At 41.3% G+C, this 27,282-nt stretch overlaps 1 protein-coding gene across 6 annotated transcripts in view; it reads right to left on the reverse strand.

The window, feature by feature from the left end:
* The window catches only part of FGGY (FGGY carbohydrate kinase domain containing), a 408,575-nt gene that overhangs the window by 314,852 nt on the left and 66,441 nt on the right, over positions 1-27,282 (reverse strand). For all 6 annotated transcript variants that reach the window (XM_045978589.1, XM_045978603.1, XM_045978591.1 and 3 more), the window contains one exon: positions 24,462-24,550. In XM_045978589.1, coding sequence (XP_045834545.1) covers positions 24,462-24,550 — 89 coding nt within the window. The remainder of the gene's footprint in view (positions 1-24,461; positions 24,551-27,282) is intronic.

Genomic DNA, 27,282 nt, shown 5'->3' on the forward strand with positions numbered 1-27,282 from the left:
ATGAAACTGGACCATTCTCTTAATACTACACACAAAGATAAACTCGAAATGGATAAAAGACCTCAACGTGAGGGAGGAATCTATCAAAATCCTAGAGGAGAACATAGGCAGTAACCTCTTCGACATCGGCCACAGCAACTTCTTTCAAGGTATGTCTCCAAAGGCAAAGGAAACGAAAGCGAAAATTAACTTTGGGGACTTCATCAAGATCAAAAGCGTCTGCACAGTAAACGAAACAGTCAACAAAACAAAGAGGCAACACATGGAATGGGAGAAGATATTCACTACCAACAAAGGGCTGATATCCAAGATCTATAAAGAATTCCTCAAACTCAACACACACAAAACAGATAATCACATCAAAAAATGGGCAGAAGACATGACCAGACACTTCTCCAAAGAAGACATATAAATGGCTAACAGACACATGAAAAATGTTCATCATCATTAGCCATCAGGGAAATTCCAATCAAAACCAAACTGAGATACCACCTTACACCAGTTAGAATGGCCAAAATTAACAAGACAGGAAACAACCTGTTGGAGAGGATGTGGAGAAAAGGGAACCCTCTCACACTGTTGGTGGGAACGCAAGTTGCTGTATCACTTTGGAAAACAGTGTGCCGATTCCTTAAGAAATTAAATATAGAGCTTACCTATGACCCTGCAATTACACTACTGGGTATTTACCCCAAAGATACAGATGTAGTGAAAAGAAGGGCCATCTGTCAAAGGAAACAAAAGCAAAAATGAACTTTTGAGACTTCATCAAGATCAAAAGCTTCTGCACAGCAAAGGAAACAGTCAACGAAACAAAAAGGCAACCCACGGAATGGGAGAAGATATTTGCAAATGACAGTACAGACAAAAGGTTGATATCCAGGATCTATAAAGAACTCCTCAAACTCAACACACACAAAACAGATAATCATATCAAAAAATGGGCAAAAGATATGAACAGACACTTCTCCAATGAAGACATACAAATGGCTATCAGACACATGAAAAAATGCTCATCATCACTAGCCATCAGGGAGATTCAAATTAAAAACCACATTGAGATACCACCTGACACCAGTTAGAATGGCCAAAATTAGCAAGACAGGAAACAACGTGTGTTGGAGAGGTTGTGGAGAAAGGGGAACTCTCTTACACTGTTGGTGGGAATGCAAGTTGGTGTAGCCACTTTGGAGAACAGTGTGGAGATTCCTCAAGAAATTAAAGAGAGCTTCCCTATGACCCTGCAATTGCACTGCTGGGTATTTACCCCAAAGATACAGATGTAGTGAAAAGAAGAGCCATCTGTACCCCAATGTTTATTGCAGCAATGGCCACGGTCGCCAAACTGTGGAAAAAACCAAGATGCCCTTCAACGGACGAATGGATAAGGAAGATGTGGTCCATATACACGATGGAGTGGAACATAACAAAAAACATGGAGGACATGGGGAGATGGAAAGGAGAAGGGAGTTGAGAGAAATTGGAAGGGGAGATGAACCATGAGAGACTATGGACTCTGAAAAACAACCTAAGGGTTTTGAAGGGGCAGGAGGTGGGAGGTTGGGGAAGCAGGTGGTGGGTAATAGGGCACGTATTGTATGGAGCACTGGGTGTGGTGCAAAAACAATGAATACTGTTAAAAAAAAGAAGGGCCATCTGTACCCCAATGTTCATAGCAGCAATGGTCAGTCGTCAAAATGTGGAAAGAACCAAATGCCCTTCAAGAGACATATGGATAAAGAAAATATGGGCCATATATACCATCGAGTATTACGCCTCCATCAGAATGAATACCCAACTTTTGTATGAACATGGATGGAACTGGAAGAGATTATGCTGAGTGAAATAAGTCAAGCAGAGCGAGTCAATTATCATATGGTTTCACTTACTTGTGGTGCAGAAGGAATAACATGGAGGACATTGGAGGATGGAGAGGAGAAGTGAGCTGGGGGAGATCAGAGGAGGAGATGAAACATGAGAGACTATGGACTCTGAGAAACAAACTGAGGGTTTGGGGGGGGTGGTGAGCCTGGTGGTGGGTATTATGGAGGGCACGTATTGCATGGACCACTGGGCATGGTGTATAAGCAATGAATTCTGGAACACTGAAAAGATATAAAATAAAATGAAATGGGGAAAAAAAAGTAGCTTATATAAAGGAAAAAATAAATAAATAAATCTGTACATTGGACATGTACAAAGCATGGTTAAAGTCAGTAAACAGAGAAATGTTACTATCTGGTATCATATATTTAAAAAAGTAATTTACTTTAGAAAACTGAATAATACTTAAGCATCCAGCTCACAGGTATCTCATACCTTGTTTTACTTTTTGGATATCAAAATGCAGTAGTTAGGTCCTTTCTCACATGACCCTACAACCCTTCAGGAAAGGCCCATTTAGACCACAGCATGGGCAAAACAGTTGTCTTACACTCAGGGCAGTGTGAACTTGACTGTGCTGCCTGCACCCCAGCATTCAGTCCAAGGCCTCAGAGCACAGAGCTGCTGTGCCCAGGGGTTCCAGAACCCCTCTTCACTGGGTGAAGTGTGAACAGCTGACCATCTCACCTATTACTGATTTGTACTCTGGGGCCCCAATGAGATGGAGCCTTTTCCTTGACCCTAGGAGCCTGGGTGAGCCTTGTTTCTTTTGCCAAAGAATCCATCTCTCAAGAGACTCGACCTCCCTCGACCAGCTTGGTACTGTTCCAGACAGGCCAGCCACTCTTAACCACAGACCTGCTACCTTACCAACGCTCAGAGTCCCTCATGCCTGGAAGCCCTGGGCCTTGTCACCTACTCAGTGAGTAAGTAGCAGGCACAGTACTAGGTCTTTTATATAGACACATCTCAAATGCCTCAAAACCTTCTTGCAAAAGGCTATTGTTAACTAATCCGTTTGACAAATCTTTTCAACTAACTACCATGTAGCGACAAAGCTAGGTCTCAAGCCAGTGTCACACAGCTGATGAGTAGTAGAGGGGGGGTATGAAAACAGTTCTTTTTAACTCTCATAATATATCCCAGCTCTTGTCCTTGGAAGAGATGAAAGTGTATTAGGGAAAAGCATGCACCCAGAAATCTAATAATATCACTCTTTATTATGACGTATCTATACACATGGCAGACCAACTCTTCTCAAGACTCCAGTCTCCATTTTCATGCTCCATCCAGTCTACACTACCCACCATTCCCTGAACTTGCAATGAGTTGTTACACCTTCATTCATGTTCATGCCTTTGTAATGTCCTGTCTTCACCTATCCACGATATTTGCTCCTGCAGACGTCATTTCGTATTTACTAAACCCATTCCTACACTAAGTGATAAAAATACAGCTTTAGCCCCTGTCCTTAGAGAGCTTACAGTCTACAGGAAAGTAAAGATCAGTAAATAACTCAAAACACTAAATAGTATGTTCTGTGGCAGAGGTGAATATAGGTTGTATGGTAGCTCTAAGGAAAGGGTTGGGACCCAGAATCAGTGCCTCCTCTCTGAGATGCTACTCTCTCCCATTCCTTCCCTCATTCTGTCCCTAATCCCACCACAATTTACTGCCACTCATAGGCTTCTTATTGCGCTGTTCATTCTGCAGTCCCAACATTTTTCACATTGACTTACAGTTGATGATGATTATTTATCTTCATCACTAGAATCAATTCCTTGAGGGAATTGATTTCCTTAATATACCGATACATATCGAGTAGCTTGCAGGACTGTAGTGGTTAAAAGCATGAGTTTTATCATTTAAATCCTGGCAAGTACTTAACTGGCCATATGACCTTGGGCAGGTTACTTAACATCTCAGACCCTTCAACATTTTCTACATGTCTAAAATGGGGATCAATCAAGAATATACTCCAATTCAGCATGGCAACAGCATTTACCCATTACTACTATTGGCTTTATTGTTGGCCTCAGTCTCTGGCATTCTTATTTCAACATCCGTTCTGGCATTATTTAACCTGTGTGTGACCAGTGACGGTGATCATCACAAGGATCTCTGCCATATCAAGATAGTTTAACAATAGGCATTAATACAAAGCAGTTTGGGATTTATTGTTAAAATCATAATGTTCCCTTCTAAATATTTTTAAGTCGTCAGATCCAGCTTGGGGGGAGGGGGGTAAAAAAAATTCTTTATGGGCTTTGTATGGTGAAGATGTACCAGTTAGTTGAATGTAAGTATTTCATTATTCATTTTATTCATATTATTAAGAATGCAAAATGCTGTTAATGATGATTTTGAAAACTGTTAATATCATCTACCAAATCAATTATTTAAAAATGTGAAATAATTTAATAATAATAGACTGATAATAGATAAAAGATTGACAATATCAAGAGACAGGGCATTACCTAGTTGAATTGACAAAGAACACTGTATCTTTTATGAGACCCTGAATCCACATTAAAAAGTTAAATAATATAAAGCAAAGTACTATTAAAAGTGAGATTTTATTCTCATCTTTACAGCACTGCTTGTTTCCAACACTCATAATGTAAAACAAGAATAAAGAATACACACAATATTTGATTGTTTAATTATACTTATGTCAAAGGTCTTTCAAGAAAAAGTCCCATCCCCCCAAAAAGAAAAAGTTCCATTTAGGAATTCTTCATATCTTACAAAGGTAAATTAAAAGCAGAATGTCAATTTTACAATCTGCAAATTTCTCAAGGAAGCAAAACTCCAAAATTTTGTATAAGAACAATAATGATAAATCATCTGACACAAAATTTTAAGAACTATAAAGAATACATAAAATGAAAGCGTTAGAGAAAAATGAAGTTCCTACTTCAGAGAGGAAAAATTTTGTTCCTGCCAACCAATCTTTAAAATGATAAACTTTACAATATGCCCTAAGAGGATAATTCCTTAAAACTTTGTTTTTCTGGAGGATGTTGGCCTGATCCGCAATCGAGAAGAAATGTCTGGGATTTGTGTTAATGACCTAAACCACAGTAAAGAGATTAAGGGTGTCTCTATGGTAGGTGGTAAGGTTGAAGCTGTACCACTGGGGTGGAGAAGTGAAAGAGTTCAGGGGATAAACTGAGGAAGTGGGTGCTGATTCTTCAAACAGAAGTTCTGACTACAGCAGGAGAGGAAAGAAATGGGGAGGTGGTCCTCAGTCCAATTCTGTAATGTGTTCTCACTTACTAAGGTAAGACACAGAAGCTAAAACATCACAGATAATTACATGGACTGTTGTTGCTTCTGAATGCCTGAAATGTACGTATAATGCTGACCCCACCCTGCCATCCAGACTAACTTGATTCCCAGATGCATGGCATTCACTGAGCCATTTTCCTCAAAACCTTTCAGAATAAACAGAAAAGCAAAATGGTGAGCCCACGATACTGACCTATCCCAGTGCATGAACATTTGTGCTTCTCCTTACATGGCCCCCAGAGTTAGTATCCATCCACTTCTAGATGGGACAGAAAGTACACATCCACACAGATGGCCAGTATATATACCATCATCAGATCAGGCATGTGATCCTAAAGTTCTCAGAAATGCAAGAACCCCTCCTTGAGAACTTTCTTCCAATCCCTACAGGTACCTCCACGGTATGAGGAACAGAACAGAGAAAAAACAAAATTCTGTCTTATGGAAACCTCTAATCAGAGAGGATAATAGTATCCCCGTGCCTCATGTCAACAGTGCCCAATAAGTGCCAAACACTTCATGTAAAATACATAACCCCTACAAATAATTATTGTTATTCCTATTTCAAATGATAAAACCATGGCCTGGGAAACCTATAGCTAACTCAGAGCAAGAACTTTAGAGAGTCAGCTTTGCCACTGATCTAGCACTGTTACGGTGGGCAAGGTCCTAAGCATCTCTAAGCCTTACCTTGCCCATCTACAAAAATGGATATAATCTTACCTACTGCAGAGACTTACAGAAAGGATTAAGACAGAAGCAATGTATATCAAGTCCCATCATAAGGCCTGACATTGTAGATTAATAGTCAACAAATGGCAGCCATTTTGATTGTTACTGTTATTGCCCAACACTATACAACTAACAAGCGACAACACGGACACACAATTTCGTATTTGATACCCAAGAGCATTTATGGAAAATTGCTCATGTGCCAAAATTACTATGTAAATGCTTTACACGTATCAACACTGTCAATGGTCACAAGAACCCTATGATACAGGGATGATCATTATCTCCACAATACAAATGAAGAAACAGATACCAAAATGCCTCGTAGCTTCCAGAAGCTTGACCGGCTGTCCTCACCCCCAATTTCAAGTATTTCCCGTACTATGACCACACTCACGTTTCCTTCATGATGACATGCCTGCATTTTGAAACCCTGTTCAACACTTCAGATATATTTTGGAAACACAAGGCGTAAAGAAAGGGACGCTGCCTTGAGTTCTTTAAAAAGATGGGAACTCTGGAAACATGCTATTCATTGCTATTTTGCAAAGACATGAACAAGTTCCACCAGGAATTTTATGGTCCTACTTGGCCAACTAGGTCCTGGTCAAATCAAATCAGACTTCTCTCTAGCTTTTCTTCCTCATTCTATAAAATTTCAAAACATCTGGACTGCTTAAAACACACACAGAGTAGTCCCAACAGCCACATGTGAACTGACCCTTATGGCCCAAAGCCCCCAAACAGACCCATGTGGAAAGGTCAATGTACTCTGTTTGCCCCTGACAAATGGCTTTTGGAAAGACTTTTTTTTTTCTTTTTATACTTTTACAGTCCAATAATCATGATCAACAAGAATTAGATAAAATTGACTACAGCTAGAGGTTAAAAAATGCTGACACCAGTGGCTAAAAACATCACGTGCAACTTGTAATAAAAGGGGACATGATCATAATGTAAGTCGAGGCCCCACAGACTCAATCCTTCCATACTTGCATCTCATTGAGACCAGAAGCAGCAGCTGGTTTCTCCCAAAACAACTCCTGGAGGAGTAAAATTAGAAGGGCCCCCAGCCTCTCGAAAATATGGAGTCCCTGATGCAGATGGATTTGTACAGACGTTGACAGGTCAGACCCAAGTGGGCAGGGTTCCAAAGGTCAGAGAGTTGGCAAGAACGGGTGTTGGCGTGACTGCTGTCAAACAAGAATGAGCTCCTTTGAAAGGCTGAGGCTCTCATGAGCTGATTCCCAAGTGCTCGCTGACTGCAGCAAAGGTGACAATAAAAAAAATTTTAAAACTGCCCTGTGTAAGCTGAGACTTCTTTTAAGTAATGCAGAGTACACTTCCCCATCTTTCTATGCTAGCGTGACCTGCCATTAAAGTCTGGGGGAAAAGGAGCAGTCCACGTAGTGGGATGGTGTCCGTGGACAGCCATGTGGACAGTCCACTGCCTATATCCTACAGGTGTCCGTGAAGAGCACCCCCCCCCCAACAAACTCCTTCTACTCCTGACTTTAATCTGCTCAGTATCTGCCTTGCTTTATGTATCTGTGCTGCCCTACTTCTTTCTCCTCCATATTCCTTCTTATTCTGTGGATAACTTCTGGCCAAACTTGCTGCTGTACCACCAAATACTCAAGTTGTTTCTGTGCCTGTTATCATTCAGGAAACTTGGCTATATTGTTATCTGAACCTTCTCTGACTTTCAGTTTAGTCAATCAGACTGATAGTCCACCTCATTAATCAGAAACACAATCCTGCGTCCCTCGTCCCCACAGCCCCGGTAGTTGTGGAATGGAATACCAGTGGAATTCAGGGAAGTTCTTGGAGACTCAAGTATCACAGAAATGCAATAATTTGTCTTTATTAATAGAAGGTCAAATACCATGTACCTCTGACAGTTGCATCAATATTTTTACAGTCCTTAGGCCTTGACTTGCAGCACTGGCCTCTCAGACACAAAAAAACTTAGTCTAAATCCTGACATTGTTAAATCACTTTTAGATACCTTTTTGAAAACAAAAAGATTTAAGACATAAAGCGTTCAACCTGGTGCCTGGCTTTCTCTGGTAGTGGACCTCCCAGAACTCCACTCCTTGGAATATCAGCCATTTGGAATACTTTGGAGTCCTTACTGCTCTGAAAACCTACAATCCATTTCTCAGAACACCATCCAATAAAGAGGTCAGCGACTAAATTCTAGCTCTTTCTGCTTCCTCTCAACACAGATACCATAGGCAGGACTTAAATGCTCACCATGTGCCTCAGTAACTTCTCCCATCACCATCATCTTCATCATCATCATCAAGTAGGTATTTTATCCCCATGTCACAGATGAAGAAATTGTTGCTCAGAAAGGCCACTTTCCTAAAATCACATATGTAAAGAAGCTGAACCTGGATTCTTTTTTTTTTTTAAGAGATTTTATTTATTTATTTGAGAAAGAGAGAGACAGGGACAGAGAGAGAGCACAAACAAGGGGGAAGATAAGAGGGAGAGGGAGAAGCAGGCTTCCCATAGAGCAGGGAGCCCAACGTGGGACTCGATCCCTGGGACTGTGACGTGGGCCGAAGGCAGACACTTAACCAGCTGAGCCACCCAGGTGCCCTGAAGTGTTTTTAAAGAATATTTTTAAGGTTTGGGTTTTGCTTTGCTTTGTTTTTAAGATTTGTTTTATTTATTTGAGAGAGAAAGAGACAGAGACAAAGAGCACAAGCAGCGGGGAGTGGCAGAGGGAGAGAGAGAAGCAGACTCTCCATGGGACAGGGAGCCTGAGGTGGGGCTAAAATCATAGACCCTGAGATCATGACCTGAGCCAAAGGCAGCTACTTAACTGAATGAGCCCACGAGGCTCCCTGAACCAGGATTCCAAGTCCAATTCAGAGCCCAGTGTTATTTTTCCTACCCTGTATAAACCAAGGATGCACAGCAGCTGAGGATATTTCTGGGAAGTGTAATGACATGAAACTCAAGTTCCTCCATTCCTGATTCCACTACCTCCCACTTCTCTGCAATGCCTGTATCTCTGGGCTCCTTCCTCACCCTCCAATTAGAGGAATCTGATAGAGCAGGGCTGGAAGAAGGGGGTACTGTATTCTTAAAGTTCTCAGATCCTGAAATCTAACAGCACAAAAACAAGCAAACAAAACATCATCAAGCTACAGACCCACCCAGAACTTCAAAATCTCTCAAGAACCTTAGCAAGAACATGCACTAAGGTTAGAGCTTGGTTCCCCCATATAAATGTCACACAGATCAGGGGTACACAGAGGTGAGATATCCAAAAATATGACTCATTTTAAGAAAAGCTGTATCTCCAAAAGAGATAAGTACTGGCAAGTAGAACCCCTCGTGCACTGTTGGTGGGAACGCAAAATGGTACAGACACTGCGGAAAACAGTATGGAGGTTCCTCAAAAAATTAAAACTACCATATGATCTAACATTCCCACTTCTGGGTATAGATCCAAAGGAAATGAAAGCAGGATTTCTAAGAGATATCTGCACTCTCATCTTCATTGCAGCATATTCATAACAGTCAAGATATGGGGAAAAAAAATTCTAAGTATCCATCAGTGGGTGGATGGACAGATATAGATGACATGGTACATGTAGACAATGGAATATTATTCAGCCATGAGAAAGGAGGAAATCTTGCCATTTGCAACAACATAGATGGACCTTAAGGGCATCATGGTAAGTAAAATAAGTCCGACAGAGAAAGACAAATAGTGTATGATATCACTTATAAGGTGAATGTTGAAACGCGAAACTCCTGGAAACAGAGTAAAATGGCAGTTGCCGGAAGCTGTGAGGTTGGGGAAATGTTAGGTCAAAGTGTCCAAACATCCAGCTATAAGCTGTGGGGACCTAACATATGGTACAGTGATTAGAGTTAACAATGCCAATATTACATACTTGAAAGCTGCTAAGATAGTAAATGGCAAACGTTCTCAACAAGAAAAGAAAGGATAATTATGGGATGTGATGGAGGTGTTTGCTAATGCTAAGATGTAATCATTTTGTAATACAAAAGTGTAGCAAATCAACACAATGTATACCTTAAACACTTTTTAAAAACAAGTATACCTCAATAAACCTGGAAAAAATGTGTTTTTTAAAAAAATTTCTTACCTGAAACAAAACAGAGAAAGAAAAGGAAAAAAAACAAAGTCAAAAAAAAAAAAAAAGGAGTAAAATTACGTAGGAAATAATTTAGTCTTAGGAAGTGGTTCTCAAACTTTAGCATCCATCAGAAACTCCTGGAGGATCTGTTAAAGCACAGGTTACTGGGTCTCCCTTTTAAGTTTCTACTCCAGTAGGTAGGGGTGGAGCTGGAAAATGTACATTTCCATTCTATCTCCAGGTGAAGTTCACACTGGTCTATGGCCCACACGTTGACGAACCACTGATATAGATGAATCATCACCTAACAAATGAACTCTTTAGAAAAACAGGTCTCACTAGATGCTCTTAATAATCAGTTGGAAAAAAAAAAAAACACTGCTGAGCTAATCAGTACTAATCGGGGCAACTTACCACAGCAGTAAAAAGCCTGGATTCCAGGAATAACTGCCTGGGTTCAAATCCCAGCTCTATCACTCATTAACTGTGGGACCTTGGACAGGTTTCTTGGTTTCCTTTGCTACCAAATATGCATGATAATTACAGTACATACAACACAGGGTTAATGGGGGGATGGAAAGGGCGAGCATATCTGAAGGGCTCACAAGGAGCCCGCACGTGGTAAGTACACTGTAATGAGTTTAAACTACTAATACTATTATTAACAGACTTTGTTTTTACCTCTAGAACTATTCCTCTGTGCCAATCCAAGCGTTAGGACTTAAGGATGGGCCAAACACAGACAAGGTCCTGCACTCACAAAGTTACCATCTGGTGAAGAAGGCAACTTAAACAGTTGTTTAGCAAGTGTTATCTGCTTAAATCAGAGGTTAAAAGCAGAGAAGCAAAGAGAAAAGGCTACAAAGACATTTCAAATTGAAGATCAATCAGATGTCAGGAGCACTTCTTAAACTGGAGCCTAAACCAATGGAAAAACATGAATCTGTGTAATCACACCATACAACTTTTCTGGAACAAAGTATTATGACATCTAAGACATAAGGGCATGATAAAAGAAAGTCTTCCCAATCGATGCCCCCAAATTTCTCAGCCCCTAAGCCTTCATGCACTCTGCATCAGGGGCTGCAAAGGTGAATAACTGTCATTTCTTCCCCCGAAGCCTGCCAAGAAAACGCTACACTGCCCTTGACCCTGGACCAACACAGGTTTGAATTGCACGGGTCTACTTACCCATGAATTTTTTTTCAATAAATACAGCACAGTACTGTAAACATATTTTCTCTTCCTTGTGACTTCGTTAATAACACCTTCTTTTCTCTAGTTTACATTTTTGTAGACTGCAGTGTATAATACATGTAACACATAAAATACATGTTAGTCAACTGTTTATGTTATCATAAGGTTCTGGTCAACAGTAGCCTATTGGTGGTTGTTGAGGAGTCAAAAGTTAGACAAGGATTTTCAATCACATGGGAGTCAGTGCCAGTGACCTCTGCACTGGTCAAGGGTCAAGGTCAAGTGTATAAAAGAGGAGTTCCGGGGAGTCTGACAGGCTTCATAAAACACATGATATGGAACATGGGCCCTCAGGGATGAACAAAAGCAACAGCTCACCAAGTAGAAAAGAGGGCCTAAGGGACATTCTAGAGAGAAGGAACAGTATGTGCAAAGGCAAGAGGACACGAAGAAGCCCAGAGACCCAGGAGGACGTCAGATGGGGCAGGGATGCTGGTGCGTGATGAAGAACACCAGAACACAAAGGTAGCTCACGTCTCAGTTCTGTGAAAATACCACCAGTTTTCCATTTAATAAAATTTATTTGAAGCCATTTGAAGGATAGTCAAAGGTGGCAAGGAAATAAATGCCTAAAGTGATATAATCTGTAGGTTTTTTAATGAAAGTCTAAAGTCGTCCTTGCATTCTACCCTCTAGAAGGTCAATGTTTTAATAGCAGACACTAATGTGAGGCTCCATCGACTGAGTCAAGCAGATGAGCAGCAGCAGGACAGCTAACATCGACTAAGTCCTTAGCAGGCTGGACTACAAGCTTTATACACACCGGTTCTTTCTGTCCCCAGAACAACCCTGTGAGGTACAGAGGAGGAACATACAGTGCAGACAAGGTAAGTAACCTGCTCAAGGTCACAGCACCCATTCCCGGGCTCTCACGTTACTTCAGAATCTGAACTCAACCTTCCACTCTTCAGTTCACCTTGCTTCCTCTCACACCACTACCCAGGGCAAATCCAGGTTTGGGAGCTGTTAAACGGAGGGACTCTTTGAGAAAAGGAATACAAAGTCACCAAAAACTTAAAAATAAATAAATAAATAAATAAAATTATATATATATAAAAAAAATCAGGTGTAATGACGAATTATTTACAACATGAAAAAATTAAAACAAATAACTAGAGCTTTGGGGATTAAAGTCCCATTTTTCTTTCTGAGATCAGAAATGACTAGGTAGAACTACTTCCTACAGCAACCTCACCCCACCTGAAATGAAATATTGTACAACTCCCAACAACTCCCAGCACTCAGAAGGGCCCATGCAAGTGAGGGTCAAGCTTAAGGTTCACTGCATTCACTTAAAAGGACGCCCATCTCTGGCACTGCCCAAAAGTTTCTTAAGCTTTTCCAACCTAATGCAACAAATGCCAGATGTGGGGAACCAAAAGAGGAGGTAAGTTCACCCCAAGACACAAAAGAAGGCAGAGCCAAGTTCCATGTGAGAAGAACAAGGGTTTGCATCCTGCACCCCTGCTAGTAAGATGGGCCACAACAAGGGGCATGGCTTGGGAGCCATGGAAATCTAGCTTCAGATTTTCTCTGCTCCTTAGTAGCTGTGTGATCCTGAATGCATGGCTTGACCTCTCTGAGTGTGATTTTCCTCATCCATAAAAATGATATATTGTAAGGATCAAATAGCATAACACTGCCAGGAATGTGCGCCCTCTTCCCTCTGGAGATGCCTGTCCTATGCTTTCTTCTGCTCCATCCTCCTTTCCCCACGCCAAGTCTGAGAGTGAGTAGGTTGATCTCCTCTCCTCTCCGTATCCCCAGCAAATCCGGGGGAGACCTCCATCAAAGCATATCGTTCTCTTGTTGATTCAGCAAGCCCTCTGCAGATACAAAGATGAAAACACATGCACTCTAGTCTTCAGGAAGCTCATGGTTGGTGGATAACCATGGACGGTCATGGAGCCTTTCTCCACCATGAGGGAGATGCTTGCAAGGGCAGGAGCCATGCATCAGACATGGGGCAGGTCGGACCTAACGGAAAATACTGAGTTCACCTCCCACCTCTCAGCCAGGGCCCTTGCCAGCCTCACTCTGGCCCACTCGCCCGACTCCACTGGGCCCTTCTCCCGAGAGGCCCCAGCGACGCTGGCCTGTACATCCTCTGCATGGCTGGGTCGATGGAGTCTGGTTTACAGGGAACGAGGCCCATTGTTGGCACTCACCTCTAGAACAAAGAAGAATAGTGGCCCTTCCAAGGCCAAACAAAAGCAGACTTCTCTCCCATGAATCTCTGCTCCTTTATGAGCAACAGTATGCAGACCCCTGGTCCTCCACCGAACTACATTTAAAATAGCTTTTGTGAAAGACAGACACAGTGGCCATTTTTGTGTATGTGTGCCAGCAGCAATGAATTGATTGTAATACGAACAATGTGCACTTCTTTCCACTTCTGCCAGAAGAGATGACATTGAGTCGCGGGCTGGGAAGGGGGGAGGGGGCGGAACTAAAGAAACCAAGCCTTAAGGTTTATTACACGAAATTCTGATAAAAAGCACTTCGAAGCCTCTTTCCCATCATCAAAAAACCACACTGGGCAAGATCAGAGCTTAACAGCCAACAAAAAAACACATTCAATCCCTGAGATCATTTTCCTGAAATAGAAAACTACATATGTTTCTCAAATTTCACATCAAGCCACTGCAGAGGCCAGACTGCAGGGCTGAATTGGGCCAAAGTAAGTGAGTGAGAGAGGGAGAGAGAGAGGAGCGGAGAGGAGAGGGGGATGGGGTAGGAGAAGGAGTAAACAGAAGAAAATGAGCCCATTCTTCCACATCACCACATTTCTCTAGCACAATCTAAACTTACAGACACCCCCAGTTTCACAGAACTTGTAGTCAGGGTTGCTTATCGGGCAGCCTTTACTTTGTCAAATTAAGACACATTGCCTTGGATTAGCAAGACTCCTTAAATTCAAAATGACTTCATGGTTGGCTCAGAGTTCAGTGTCTCTGGGGCCAGCCGCCAGGAACATATCCACTGTGGAGCCTCCCTCCCCTCTCCATACTGACCTGCCTGACTTTTCCATGGAGACAGCAGAGCAAAATCCCAAGCAGACAGGCTGTCAGTGTTAATTAAAAGTCCAAACACCTCTTTAGAAACTATCTCCAGCTCAATATTTATACAGAATATAAGAGCCCTAACAGGCAGGGCTGGAGAGAGGAGCGGGAAGTTGAGGCGGAAATAGGTTTGAATGGCATTTGGAACCCATTAATTTTTAAAAGACAGGCTGCCACCCTATATAGACCCGGAGAAGTTCAAAATGTAACGAAACCAGGAAGATGAATGAGCCGAAGATTGTTTAGAAAGCCTGGGGAGAGTGCTCAGCTTTTGAAAAGAAAAATATCAGGGCAATAATGAGAGCTGATACTTTTTATTGGTGAATGCGGTTTTTGGCACATTTTAATGACACAGGTTGACAATTTTTCGTATTTAACAAAAGGCAAAGCAATCTTCTAAATGGCTTGGGAACAAAGGACTCCCTGACTGCAATTTCTTAATAACCTTTAAGAATTCTCTTCAAAGGCCCTTGACAATAATTTAGAGAGAGGAAGAAAGGAAAATGAAGAAAACAAGAAAAAAAATAAGGTATATATAAAAGAGAAACTAAATAGAAGTGAAGACGAAAAAAAGGAAGAATAGGATACAGCATTCTGACACCAAATTCCAGCCCAAGGGTTGAACTGCAGAGTTTAACAATAACTTTTTACAAAGGAATGACTTTTAAGAAAGAATCCAAAAACAGACTTCGGTCTATACCAACACATCTCACAGACTGACAACTTCAGTCCTGGGAGGGCTGAATGGATCACCTACTCCAACCACCGAGTTTTACAGACAAAGAAACCGAGAGCCAGGGGGCCCAAGGTGACCTAGTTGCGCCAGACACCAGTCTTCCCAGTTTCGAACCATGCCACCTTGTGCATCTCGTGATATAGGTCCTGGGCACCAGCAAGCCTTTCCAATAGCATGGGCCCCTGGACTGAATGTTATACCTTTCATCAGCGACTAAAACTGGACCCCCAGAATCACAGAGCTACAATATATTCCAAAGGCCCAAAAGCAAAGATCACAAGAGAGTTGTCCAATAGAGGCAGTCACCCTGGACCGGAAACAAATGTTAGACGCCACAAGGACCGTGACGCCCTATCCGTCTGAGGGATGCCTTCTCAGGGCACAGAAGCGACCCTGCAGCGATTCATGATATGGGGAAGTCCCTTTAAAATCTAGCCACTACTCCATCTCTGGGTTCAGTCATGTCACCTAGAAAACGAGATGTCTGTTTAATGCTTTCGGTTTTAAACTATTTCCAGCAGAGAATACACTATCATACTATTTGTAAATGTGGAACCATATTCAGAGGTGTTTCTACTTTACCATACTGAAAGAGCACATGTGTTATATTCTAAAAGTGAGGCAAGGTCTTAACGAGCAAAGTATTAGGTAAAGGAAACGCTATAGTGCTGCTCGGTTGGAAAATCACAGTCATATCGGCTATCATCTTTCAGGCATAGAAAATTCATGTCTAGATGTACGCAGCAGAGAGCTGAAAAAAAAGTGTACAGACACTGAACAAATTCAGACTAGTCATTCTTAACAAAGGGTGCACAACACAAACACCCAAGGTCATACATTTTTATTTCCTTTGTTCCAAAGGACAAAGGTGAGGATTCTTAACCCTTTCTGCCCAGATTTACTTCACTGATGAAAAGTGAAGGAAGACACTCATCCTTCCGCAGCAGGTAAAGAGGGACAGTCCAGTCAATGATCCCACAGTCAAGCATCAGTGTAGGGCAGTAAGAGTCCCAGTCCTGGAGGATCTGTGCCCAGACTCTGGTGTTTCTGTTAAGCAGGGATGAGAAGCCCTCTCCTGTCCCTTGACAGACCTCGAACATTCCATCCTCTTCTGCCTATCTGGACTTTCAGCCTCTGGATATTGATTTTCTGTGGTCTCTTGACATCTATCCTGGGACTGGGAGGGATTAAATGACTTGCCCAAACCCACCCAACTGATAAATGGCAGAGCAAAGTTTTGGGCTCCAGTCTTCACATAGACTGGAATAGTTTAAACAAATGTGTACCTACCTGCTGCTAGATTAGAGGGAGGGTACTTCTTGGGTACTCCATTAATATATATGCAAGGAATAAGTGAAGAATGAATGAATGAACAAGCGAATGAATGACAAATTGTGAGCTACAGTTACTTCAAAGCATATACCACTTCCGCCATGATTTCCGCCATCCTCAACCTCCTCCTGATTGCTATCATTGATGAACTGCACATCAGTATCTGCGATACAGGTCAACATAGTTTACTGGGAAATGACAATTCTGCAATTATCTTTTTACCTACCCCACGCTAATTCTCCTTTTTTGCTTTAATACTAAATGAAATCCAATTTCATTCAGGTATCAATGCCTCCAGCTAAAAGTCTACTTCATCTGGGCTCCAATCAAACTTGGCATAACCATAAACCTAAAAGCTGACCAAGGACAGACAAACAGAACAAGTATTATGTAGGTCGTCTACGAATGTTGTTTAAAGAAGGCTGACTCAGGTCTGTGGGGCATCCTTTCTACGCACCCCTGTCTTCCTTCTCCCTGCTACAGAGAATGGAGACTGGACAATAGAGACTCCAGAACCCAACCTGGACCATGGGGTGACCTTGAGAATGGAAGTCAGGGCTAAGGATGGTGAAGCAAAAATATCAAAAGAGCAATGGTCCTTGATGACTTCATGGGGCTGACACAGGAGTTCAAGACTCCATATGTCTCATTTACAGAAGAGAATGAACACTTAAGTGTTTAAGCAACTGGTTTTTTTTTAATTTTCTATTACATCTATTATTTCTCAGTGAAGAGGTAAAAATGATATTTCTTCTTTAGAGAGTGAAAGCACTCCTCCTTCCCAAGAATAAAGGCAAAGGAAAGCTAATATTTACAGGCTATTTCTCAGCACTATGAGATACACTAAAAAATAAGATGATGTGAGAAGATGACTGAATCATTCTTCCTAGAACCCAGAAGCACTGTTTTATACCGTTGTTCTGGAAATCATCTTCAGTACAGTCATAAAATAATGCAAGTCAAAGAGCCTCACCATTCATCATGTCAAGAACAACTGTGATCCCCTCCACCACCAGAACTATTTAATTTTATAGCACTCCTTGAAAATCCTTATCCAGTTTCAACTAAGGTCTAGCCAAAAAAATGTTATCTCTAGAATGATTTAAATTCAATCAATTTTACTTTCATTCAGATTTCTAACATTTAAAAAATCAAGCTTTAAGTCATAATGAGAATTTACAGTTACAAGGATGCCTATGATGAAAAAAGAAATACGAAAGGAAATAAAGTATTGGTGAAAAGACAGAAAAACTGGCATCCCCAAACACTGCTGGCAGAAATGTAAAATGGTGTAGCCACTACCGAAAAAGCTGGTAATTTCTCAAAAAGCTAAACGCAGATTAACCGTATGACCCAACCATTTTACTCCTAGGTATATACCCACAAGAAATGAAGGCTGACTCAAACGGATACTTATACGTCAATGTTTACTGCATTATTCACAATAGCCAAAAGGAAGAAACAACCCAATCATCCATCATGGGTTCATCAACAAATGATGGAAAAGCAAAATGTAGTATATGAATACAATGCAGTATCCTTCAGCCACCAAAAGGGAATTCTGGCACAGGCTGCGACATGGATGAATCTGGAAAATGTAATGCTAAGTAAAATAAGCCAGACAAAAGAAACCAAGTATTGTATGATCCTACTTCTATGAGGTATCTAGAGTAAGCAAATTCATGGAGACAGGAGGCAGATTAGAGGTTATCAGGGGCAGGGGAAGGGAAGAATGGGGAGCTACTGCTTAAAGGCTATAGTATTTGTTTGGGGAGAAGAGTAAATTTTGAAAACAAACAGTGGTAATGGTTGTCCAACACCACGAATGTAATTATTACCACTGAACCATACCGTTAAAAATGGCTGAAAAGGTGACTTTTACGCTATACTTATTTTTATAATTCATAAAACTTAATAATGTAATCTATCAAAAGCACTGAACTGTAGATTTAAATGGGTGACTTACATTGGATGTGAATTATATCTCAACAAAACTTTTTTTTTTTTTTAATCAAGTTTTGTCTTAGATACACCACTACAAAGGGCAATCAAGGAGTAAAGTACTAAGTAAGGGGCATGGATCTCAGGCATGTCACCAAAAGGCAGATACTGGAGTGGAAATGTCTCCTTTCTTCCTGCCATGCCACTGTCTCAGCCCTCAGGGAGGATGAGGCTGCCACCCAGCCTGCTCTCCTCACTCAGAGCAGCACCAGAGGAAGCACAGCAGACTTCCCACCCCATGCCCTTACTTAATTTCCCCAAGGGTGTAAGGGTTCATCTGATGGCTGAGAGACTGGAATATATTAAGCCACATTTTAAGGGTTACTCTGTTAAAGACAGGTGATAAGCCATGCCTTGAACATCAAAAACACTCCTTCTGGGGAGCCTGGGTGGCTCAGTTGGTTAAACATCTGCCTTCAGCTCAGGTCATGAACCCACATCTGGCTCCCTACTCAGCAGGGGAGTCTGCTTTGCCTTCTCTCTGCCCCTCCTTGCTGCTTGTGCTCACTCTCTCAAATAAATAAATAAAAATCTTCAAAAAAAAAAAAAAAGGGAAGAAAAACTGCACTCCTTCCTTTCTGTGCCCAAGTGCAACAGCATGCTTTGGCTTCAGGAAAGCACACCTGAGCAGGGTCTACGATCATGCTGCTGACTCAGTTCCTTAACTAGAGAGCTGGCTGACATAACTGGTCCTCCTTCCCCCATATACGTACATGTATGTACATGTTCACCTGAACACATAGATGGCGATTTAGTCTCACTTCTGAGCTGCATTATCCATCCAATATACCAGAAGCTCTACACATTAGAGGCTAGACTGTCACTTTCTGAAATAACGAGGTAGTTTCCATTCTTCATTTAGCTAATATGCTTTTTATGTCATCTCTCAGTCAGAAGCCACCCCAGAAGTGGCAATCAAGAGTGAGTGACACTTCGAACCCTTAGCAACAGGGATATCTGTTAGGAATTCAAATAAAGAACAACAGTGTTAATTGTTCTTAGTGCAGTGATGACACTGTGGTTACAGAGGAAAGGCTTAGTTCTCTTAGGTGATCACGCTGTGGAACTTAGGAGGATGTAGGTGATATCTCCAGCTCATTTACAAATGGTTCAGCAAAATAAGCACCTTTGAGACAGAGCACTAGAGACACAAATGGAACAAAATGTGGAGGAAGGTAGGTAAAGATACGGCGTTCAATATGCCATTCTCTACACTTTCCTGTAGGTTTTAATTTTTCTCAAAAATAACACCTGGGGAAAATACCAAAACAAAAATTCAGTGCTTCTGATAGATTATACAGAGTTCTCACCAATATTTAAGAAAACACAAAAACCCAATATAAATATTAGTAAATATTAGTAATGGACACAATAACTGACAATGACATAAAGTAATAAAACCAGTGATTGCTAAACATATGAAAAATAAACTGCATTTAATAGTCAAAAATGGAAATTAAAATAAAATACCGTTTTGGGGACACCTGAGTGGCTCAGTCAGATAAACATCTGCCTTCAGCTGGAGTCATGATCCCATGGCTCTGGGATCAAGCCCTATGTTGGGCTCCTCGCTAGGCGGGGAGTCTGCTTGTCTCTCTCTCCCTCTGCCCGCATGCACTCTCTCTCTCTCCTTCACTTTCTCTCACTTATGCACGCTTTCTCTCTCAAATAAAATCTTAAAAAATAAATAAAATAAAATAAGCCACCATTTTAATCCTAAAAAGCTGGCAAAATTGACAAAGACATTATGCTAACATAGCATAGAATATTATACAGGTATCAAAATTATTATAAGTATTATACTGGTATCAAAAACATGTTTTCAGATAATATTTAATGATGTGGAAAATAGAATACTACATGAAGTAAAAAATAAATTACACAAAGTAGATTTATAATTTTTTAAAGAACAAAAACACAGTAAAATAAAAGTCTAAATATGACACTATTTTTGAGATGCTGGAGATTATGTCTGGAAAATAATTACAGGTCTGGATCAATAACCTGACCAGAATCTTCTCCTGACAGATTGGCAAATAACCATGAAAAAATAACAGTACAAAAATATCTCCTATAAACTCAAAACATAAGAGAAGAATGCAAATCAGGAAATACTTGCTATTTTAAAAGGGATTAGTTTCTTAAAACCATAAAATTCATCTCTTTAAAGTAGAAGACAGAAAACTGACAATTTAAACAACTGTAAACCACAGTGGAGAGAAAAGGGAAGGGAAATAAATAAACATATAAAGAAATATAAGGGGGAAATCAACCTGAGATATTAAATCTGCCCTCTTTTCTCATGTGCCATGGAAAAGTCTCAGAAATTTTAACATGTAACTTCTTTTTTATTTAAATTCAATTTAATTAATATACAGTGTATTATTAGTTTCAGAGGTATAATTTAGTGATTCAACACTTGCATATAACACCACGTGCTCATTACTTCAAGTGCCTAACATGTAAGTTCTAAAGCAAACTTGCCAATGTGTCTCTTGTGCTTAAAGAGCCTGGCCATCAACTTCTTTAAGTCCAAAGAAATAAAAATAAGTGAATTAAACAGACAAATCTCCCATACAGAATAATTCAAAATAATATATGTTGACACTCCACCCGCAAGGAAGTGAAGCATAACTCCCTGTTCCTGGAAATGTGGGTCGTGCATGGTGAATTCCTTCCAAAAAGCACCATCTAGAAGGAGGATAGGAGTAACTTAAGGATGGAAAAATCTAACAAACAATACCTTAGCCAGGTGATCAAAGTCAGCATCAACATGATGTCATACTAAGAGCATGTACCTTTGATATGATATGATGAGAACAGTACTGTGGTCCACCAAAAACATACTACCCAAGCCTCATCATGAGGAAAACATCAGACAAATTCTATTAGAGGGACATACTACAATACACATGACTAGTCCTCTTTGAAACTGTCAAGGTCATCAAGAACTGTCACAGCCAAGAAAAGCCTAAGGAGATATCACTAAACCATATAGATTTATGGTATCCTGGATAGGATCCTGGCCATTAGGTAAAAACTAAAGATGTGTAAATAAAGTATGGCATTTAATTAATGATAATGTCTCAATATTGGTCCATCAATTGTGACAGAGGTACCATACTAATGTAAGATACTAATAATACGGGAAACTAGGTGTCAAATATTTAGAAATTCTCCTATACTGTCTTCACAACTTTTCTATAAATCTAAAACGGTTTTAAAATAAAAAGTATACTGGAAATTATAATTGAATTTAATAGGTCACATTTTTAAATAATTTAAAGACTACTGCCAACCAGGAGAAATTTCTCTTAGCTTCCAGGGTTAGAAATAGTTCTACTTCTGAGCAGTAGTGAGGTTCTTATCTGTTTACTCAGTTAATCTTAATAATGCTTTGCTTTAGCCACTAGGAAGCTTAGATACAAATCTATTAGTAATTATGAAGAATCTTAGAGCTTTTACAAAGTTCATACCTTCACCTTAGTTGCTCTAGTAATATTTTCACTGCTTTGTGATTTTTCATACATATTTTATCACTTTTAATCTTATCCTATTATCAGTCTTCTCAAATCTCTTTAGAGGGAGGATATATATATATATATATATATATATGAGACTATGTTTTTGTCTGATGATATAAAACTGCACTGTTGAAACTGCTGACTTCCCATTTGTCATGTAACCAAAATTCTGGGTAGTGACCCACTCAAGGGTTAGAATGGGGCAAATTACTAAAGCATCCAGCTTCAGCTTCTGAACTGCAAAATGGTGGTAACACCACCTGCTTTAACCAATGGTCATGAGGGCTAATGGGGTTCACATCTGCTAATATGCCTAGCACAGATAGAGAGAAGGAGCCTAAAAATGATAACGATCACACTATTATTAGTAACAAAAATAGCAATCATTATTTTCATTCTTAAAATGAAAGAATGGAGCTGAATTACAAACTAATCATAGGCCAGGTGGTGACTTGCTCAGTGACCCAGACACACAAGGGTAGCTACCAAATTTAGGGGAATGAGAACAATAACTAAAGGTGGGTGGACAAAATGGGGAGGGTAAAGCCAAACGGGAAGAGGAGGAAGAGGAGGAGGAGGAAGACTTCTTACACAATGTCATTGCCAAAAACAAGTCTGAAATCTTTAAGACAAGGAGAAATCTGATCACTCTTTAGCCTGGACTCCACTAGAATAATAAAAAGCGAAAAAAGAAAGAAAGAATAAAAACACCCTCTAGTTTTTCTGGCACTCATTTCCCCAAAGCTTCCCAATCACAACAATCTCAGTAAGAGCCAAATAAACACCAAATCTGAACCTCTCCTTAGCCCAGACAATGCCAAGTTTATGTTTCACTGCCCCAAGATTTTTGGTATTAGCACATTCAAACTCAGACCCTCCTCACCCTTATTCTAGAAAAGGAGACAGACAATGGGGATTTTCCATTAAAAGAACCATGCACTGTTGCAGTACTGGGTGCACAGTACCTCTAACTCCCTCAGTGACCCTAAGAAAAAAGGGAAGGAAAGGAGGGTCCTACTCCATCTGAAGTTTTTGTTTTTTTTTGTTTTTTTAAGATTTTATTTATTTACTTGAGAGAGAGCACAAAGGAAGAGGGAGAAGCAGACCCCCGATGAGCAGGGAGCCCAACACAGGGCTCAATCACAAGATCTTGGGATCATGACCTGAGTTGAAGGCAGACACTTAACTGACTGAGCTACCAAGGCGTCCCTGCAGTTCTATTTTTGAGCCCTCAAATTTTGTGGGCCAATGGGGTATTGCCAACACCCACACTCTTAGCAATGCTTTGACTAATAGCTCCATTTGGCTAAAATGATGGAACTTTTACACATTTCTTCCACTATTACACAGAGGTAGGAAAAAAGGTCCTTCTAGAAATAACATTAGACAATGTCACACCACAAGAAGAATGCTCTAGATGAGATCTTCACCAACACCGACATCCCCATTGGTGACAGCAGTACAACAGTGACTGACTGCACCATCTGGGGTAAAACCCACCCCCGACCGACCAGAGCCTGCTCCCCCTGGCGGGCTAAGTAGCTGGGGTGTGCAGAGGTCATGTTTATGCATGGGTCCCCACTACCCTGAGACCAACCGCTAATGATCATTTCCCAGGCAGCAGGGGAGGATAATCACATGAAGAATGGTGTGCTTGTGAAACACGTCCTCTACTATCTCCTTTCTGGAAGCCTCTCAGACTGAACTCTTATCAACTCTTATCAAGAAAAGGTCCAAATATGTATTTATACAGGTTTACCTGTCCTCTGGGAAATGATCCTCTTCTTCACAGATCTGTTCAATACAGATTATCTGAATCATTTTCAGGATGAGAAAACCCCTCCCCTCCCCGTCCTGCTGCCTCTCTTGGGTATCCCCTGAAACCTGAGGTCAGGATGACAACAGACTTGCAGACTTTGAGATTTCATGTTCAACCTGTCTCTATTACACACACACAGCCACTCTGTTAATTATAGCAGCTGCTACTTCACACCAAGTATATTTTCAATTGTCTGCCATGTAGCACATATGCATTTATAACATTCACAATTTATGGAAAAATATTGTGACTTCAACATATAAACCTCTACACTGCAGTGATTCAGGTACATTAACATAAAAAGTAACACACTCATCCAGTTAAAAATCAGCTTCCTTGGAAAACAGATCTCTTGCCTTCATTTTAGGGCCCCCCCAAAATTATTTTATTCATCATGTAAAAAGTGCCTTTGGAAAAACGGTCACATTTCATGATGGACTGTTCACGTCTCCTTCAAATGTGTCCAATTTTAATGAATGGTCTTCACCTTGGACACCAACATTCCAGGCCTCGCAGGAACAATGGTGTTTGGGCATGTGCAGTGGAGGTGAAAGATGGATTCAAGATGTTTCAAGTATGCAAAATCGCATGCAGATGTACAAACAGTACGTCCAGTCAAAGCGAGTTAAGAAAGCAATACATATACAGACACCCGAGAATGGATGAACGCAAATAAAATCCAACTTGTAATTAACATACCGTGCTGTGACACCTGTTGCCTTCCACGATAAGAAGTCTGGGAGATCAAAGAAATGTCCCGCCTTATCCCAGCACGTCTCTCTCAAGTTCTGCCAAATTAAATATATATTAGAATCAATTATGGGCCTTTTTCCCCCTATCCCTCCCCTCTTTCAATAATGTTTCAAATTTTTCAAAACAAAAGCACAGCCAACAATGTCCCATAAAACATCTGTTCAGGGGCTGGGGGCCAGGGGCAGGGCAGGGATGGTATGTACAGTACCTATATAGGAAAGAAAAATTGGCAATTATTGATCCTTCTAAAAATGACCATCATTTCCCTTTTATCCCCTTGGCCGGGCTGGAGGGGGAAGGAGCACACTCTGTGAGGGTGTGCAATCCATCTTCCCAGGGAGGGATCACAGCATACACTTCAAGACACACAGCAAGATTTCAAAGCTGAACGGTCATAAGCTGGGAAGAAAACTGCACCAAGAAACTACCCCATGAGATGGAATGTGTCCTGCCATGCAGAATTCTCCCCACATCAACGAGTTCCAAAGGCGGGAGAACAGTTGGTCCCTGCCTTCAAAGAACGTCCAGTCTGAGCCAAAGAGAATGGCACATACCCAAATTATTCTTATAAAATACCTAAACGTGTGTTTCTTCCAGTGTCTTCCACACTACCAGTGTGGTCAGATTTTTTTCTCGCAATTGGGCTTTTTCTTCCCTCTGCCACCTCTATCCAGGACACCGATTCCTCACCCACTACCCTGTTGCCTCCCAGGGTCCACATCACCTGCCCCCGTTGGTTAACCCTATCCAACCTTCCTTGAAGAAGCCTTCCAGGATCTCCCACTCAAGGTAGGTCTGGGTCTCATATAACCCACACCACCCCGCAATTATTTGTGTACCGTCTTTCTTTACTGTGAGAATGTAAGCTCTACAACGTCGAGGACCTTGTCAGGCTTATGGACTATGATATACCCCACAACTCTCTCCTCTCCTCCCCTCCACAGGACTGGACGGTTAGCCGTGAGGCAGAAGCTACCAGACTCCAGCCCCCCTTACACATTTAACTGGACCAGGGATGGACATGTGACCTAACTGAGCCAATCAGGTTCCTTCTACTCAGGATCCAAATGGAGTCATTTAACTTCTGCCTATGAATAAGGGGAGATAAACCTGGAAACTGTAAAGTGGACATTTTCTGCCAAGTACCTAGAGAAGCAGAACTTCACAAAGAGAAGAGTAAAGCAGACAGAAGCAGTAGCAAAAATGGTTTCCTACCAAGCAGGCAACTCTCCAAGTCCTGGTTTCAATTATTCCTTTCCCAGGAGGCTACAATAAAAGGAATGTATCATAAGCACAAGAGTATATTGGGGAACCTTAGGGCCACAGTGAAGAAGTTCCACAAGAGAGATATTCCAGAATCTGTGAGACGGTTACACACAGCAGACACTCAATAAGTATTTATTTGCTGGAAAACTAGACGACCTCTCACTTTCACCTTCCAATCTCTTTCATTTGAGGCATGCTTCAGAGTCTAGAAATGGATTTCACTTGTGTTATCTCCTTAGAAAGAGGGAAAGTTCTGAGTATTATTACATCTACTTTATAGACATATGACTGGCCTTTATCTACATTTGCCCTCAAATTCTCTGAGTTCTTCCTACTTCCCCCTTCCCTATCACTACTATATAAGCTATCTATGTGCACGACAGCAAAAGTATAATCCCAGGTCTGGGGTCCCATTTAAACAAAGGTAACATCAAAAGGGTTCAGCAGTAAATGACAGTGTGAAGCCATTTTCCATTACTATTGTTATTTGTTTTAAATTCCTAAGCACTGAGATGAGAGCTTACATCTAGAAAGAGCTAGGCTTCTCTTTGAACACCCATACGTGTTCATGACAAACAAGGCAAAACTTAGAGCTGACTAAATGTGCCTATCCCATCTATGAACTAGTGGTATCCTCGGGTCATAACAGGGTCACAATCAGGAAAATGGTAGCCTTTGAAACTGTGTGAGTCAACCTACCAGTCTGCCTTCTTCAGGGCATTCCCCAACATCCCTTTCCCTGTGCTCTGTGGTCTCGGTGATCAGTTTCTAGGGAGAAGGAGAAAAGACAGCCTCCTTCCACGGGCTCCAGGAGTCCAGGGCTGGTCACTAGAAATGAATGGCTAAACCACAGCAGCAACAACCAGCGCTTCAAGCCAAAGCTGAACAAGGTTCCTAAACTCTGCAAACAACTGCTTCTGTTAGATCTTGTATACCGCCATTAAGGATTTCGCATAATGAGAGCTTTCAGTCTGGACAGCCTGGAGCCACGCAGACAGCCACCGCGGACAATGGGACCTGGGCAAATGTCTCCAAGAGAACTTCAAGCTTCTTGACAAAAAGAGACACACTGCAGTAGGAGAGCACGAGACAGTCAGGGAATGTCATTTCCTAGCTTCATCTACCAAAGCCACAGACCCGAATCCAACGTCTGTCTATTGGATGAGAAACCAGAAGCATCTAATTAGAAGCACAAGGTATCCTTAAGAACGCAGGTGGTCCTGGAGGAAGAGCGAGCAGTCTGGTCCCTGCTTTCTCTATAAAGCAGTTTGGAGATGAGCCAGCAAAGAGAAGCGGGCAGAGTTTGCAGGGATGAGAAGGAATGTCTCCTGATGCCTGATCTCTCACTCGGAGATGCTGACAGACTATCTGTAAGGACACCATGCTGTTCTCGTGGTGGGCTACATGATGCGCAAGTGCGTTGTCATCAGATGCCAGATGGGCCAAGAGCATGTAGCCCCGTGGATGGGTTTTTAATCCAATTCTGTGGGAAAATCTCTCC

Source organism: Meles meles, chromosome 1 (assembly GCF_922984935.1).
Source record: "Meles meles chromosome 1, mMelMel3.1 paternal haplotype, whole genome shotgun sequence".
NCBI lineage: Eukaryota > Metazoa > Chordata > Mammalia > Carnivora > Mustelidae > Meles > Meles meles.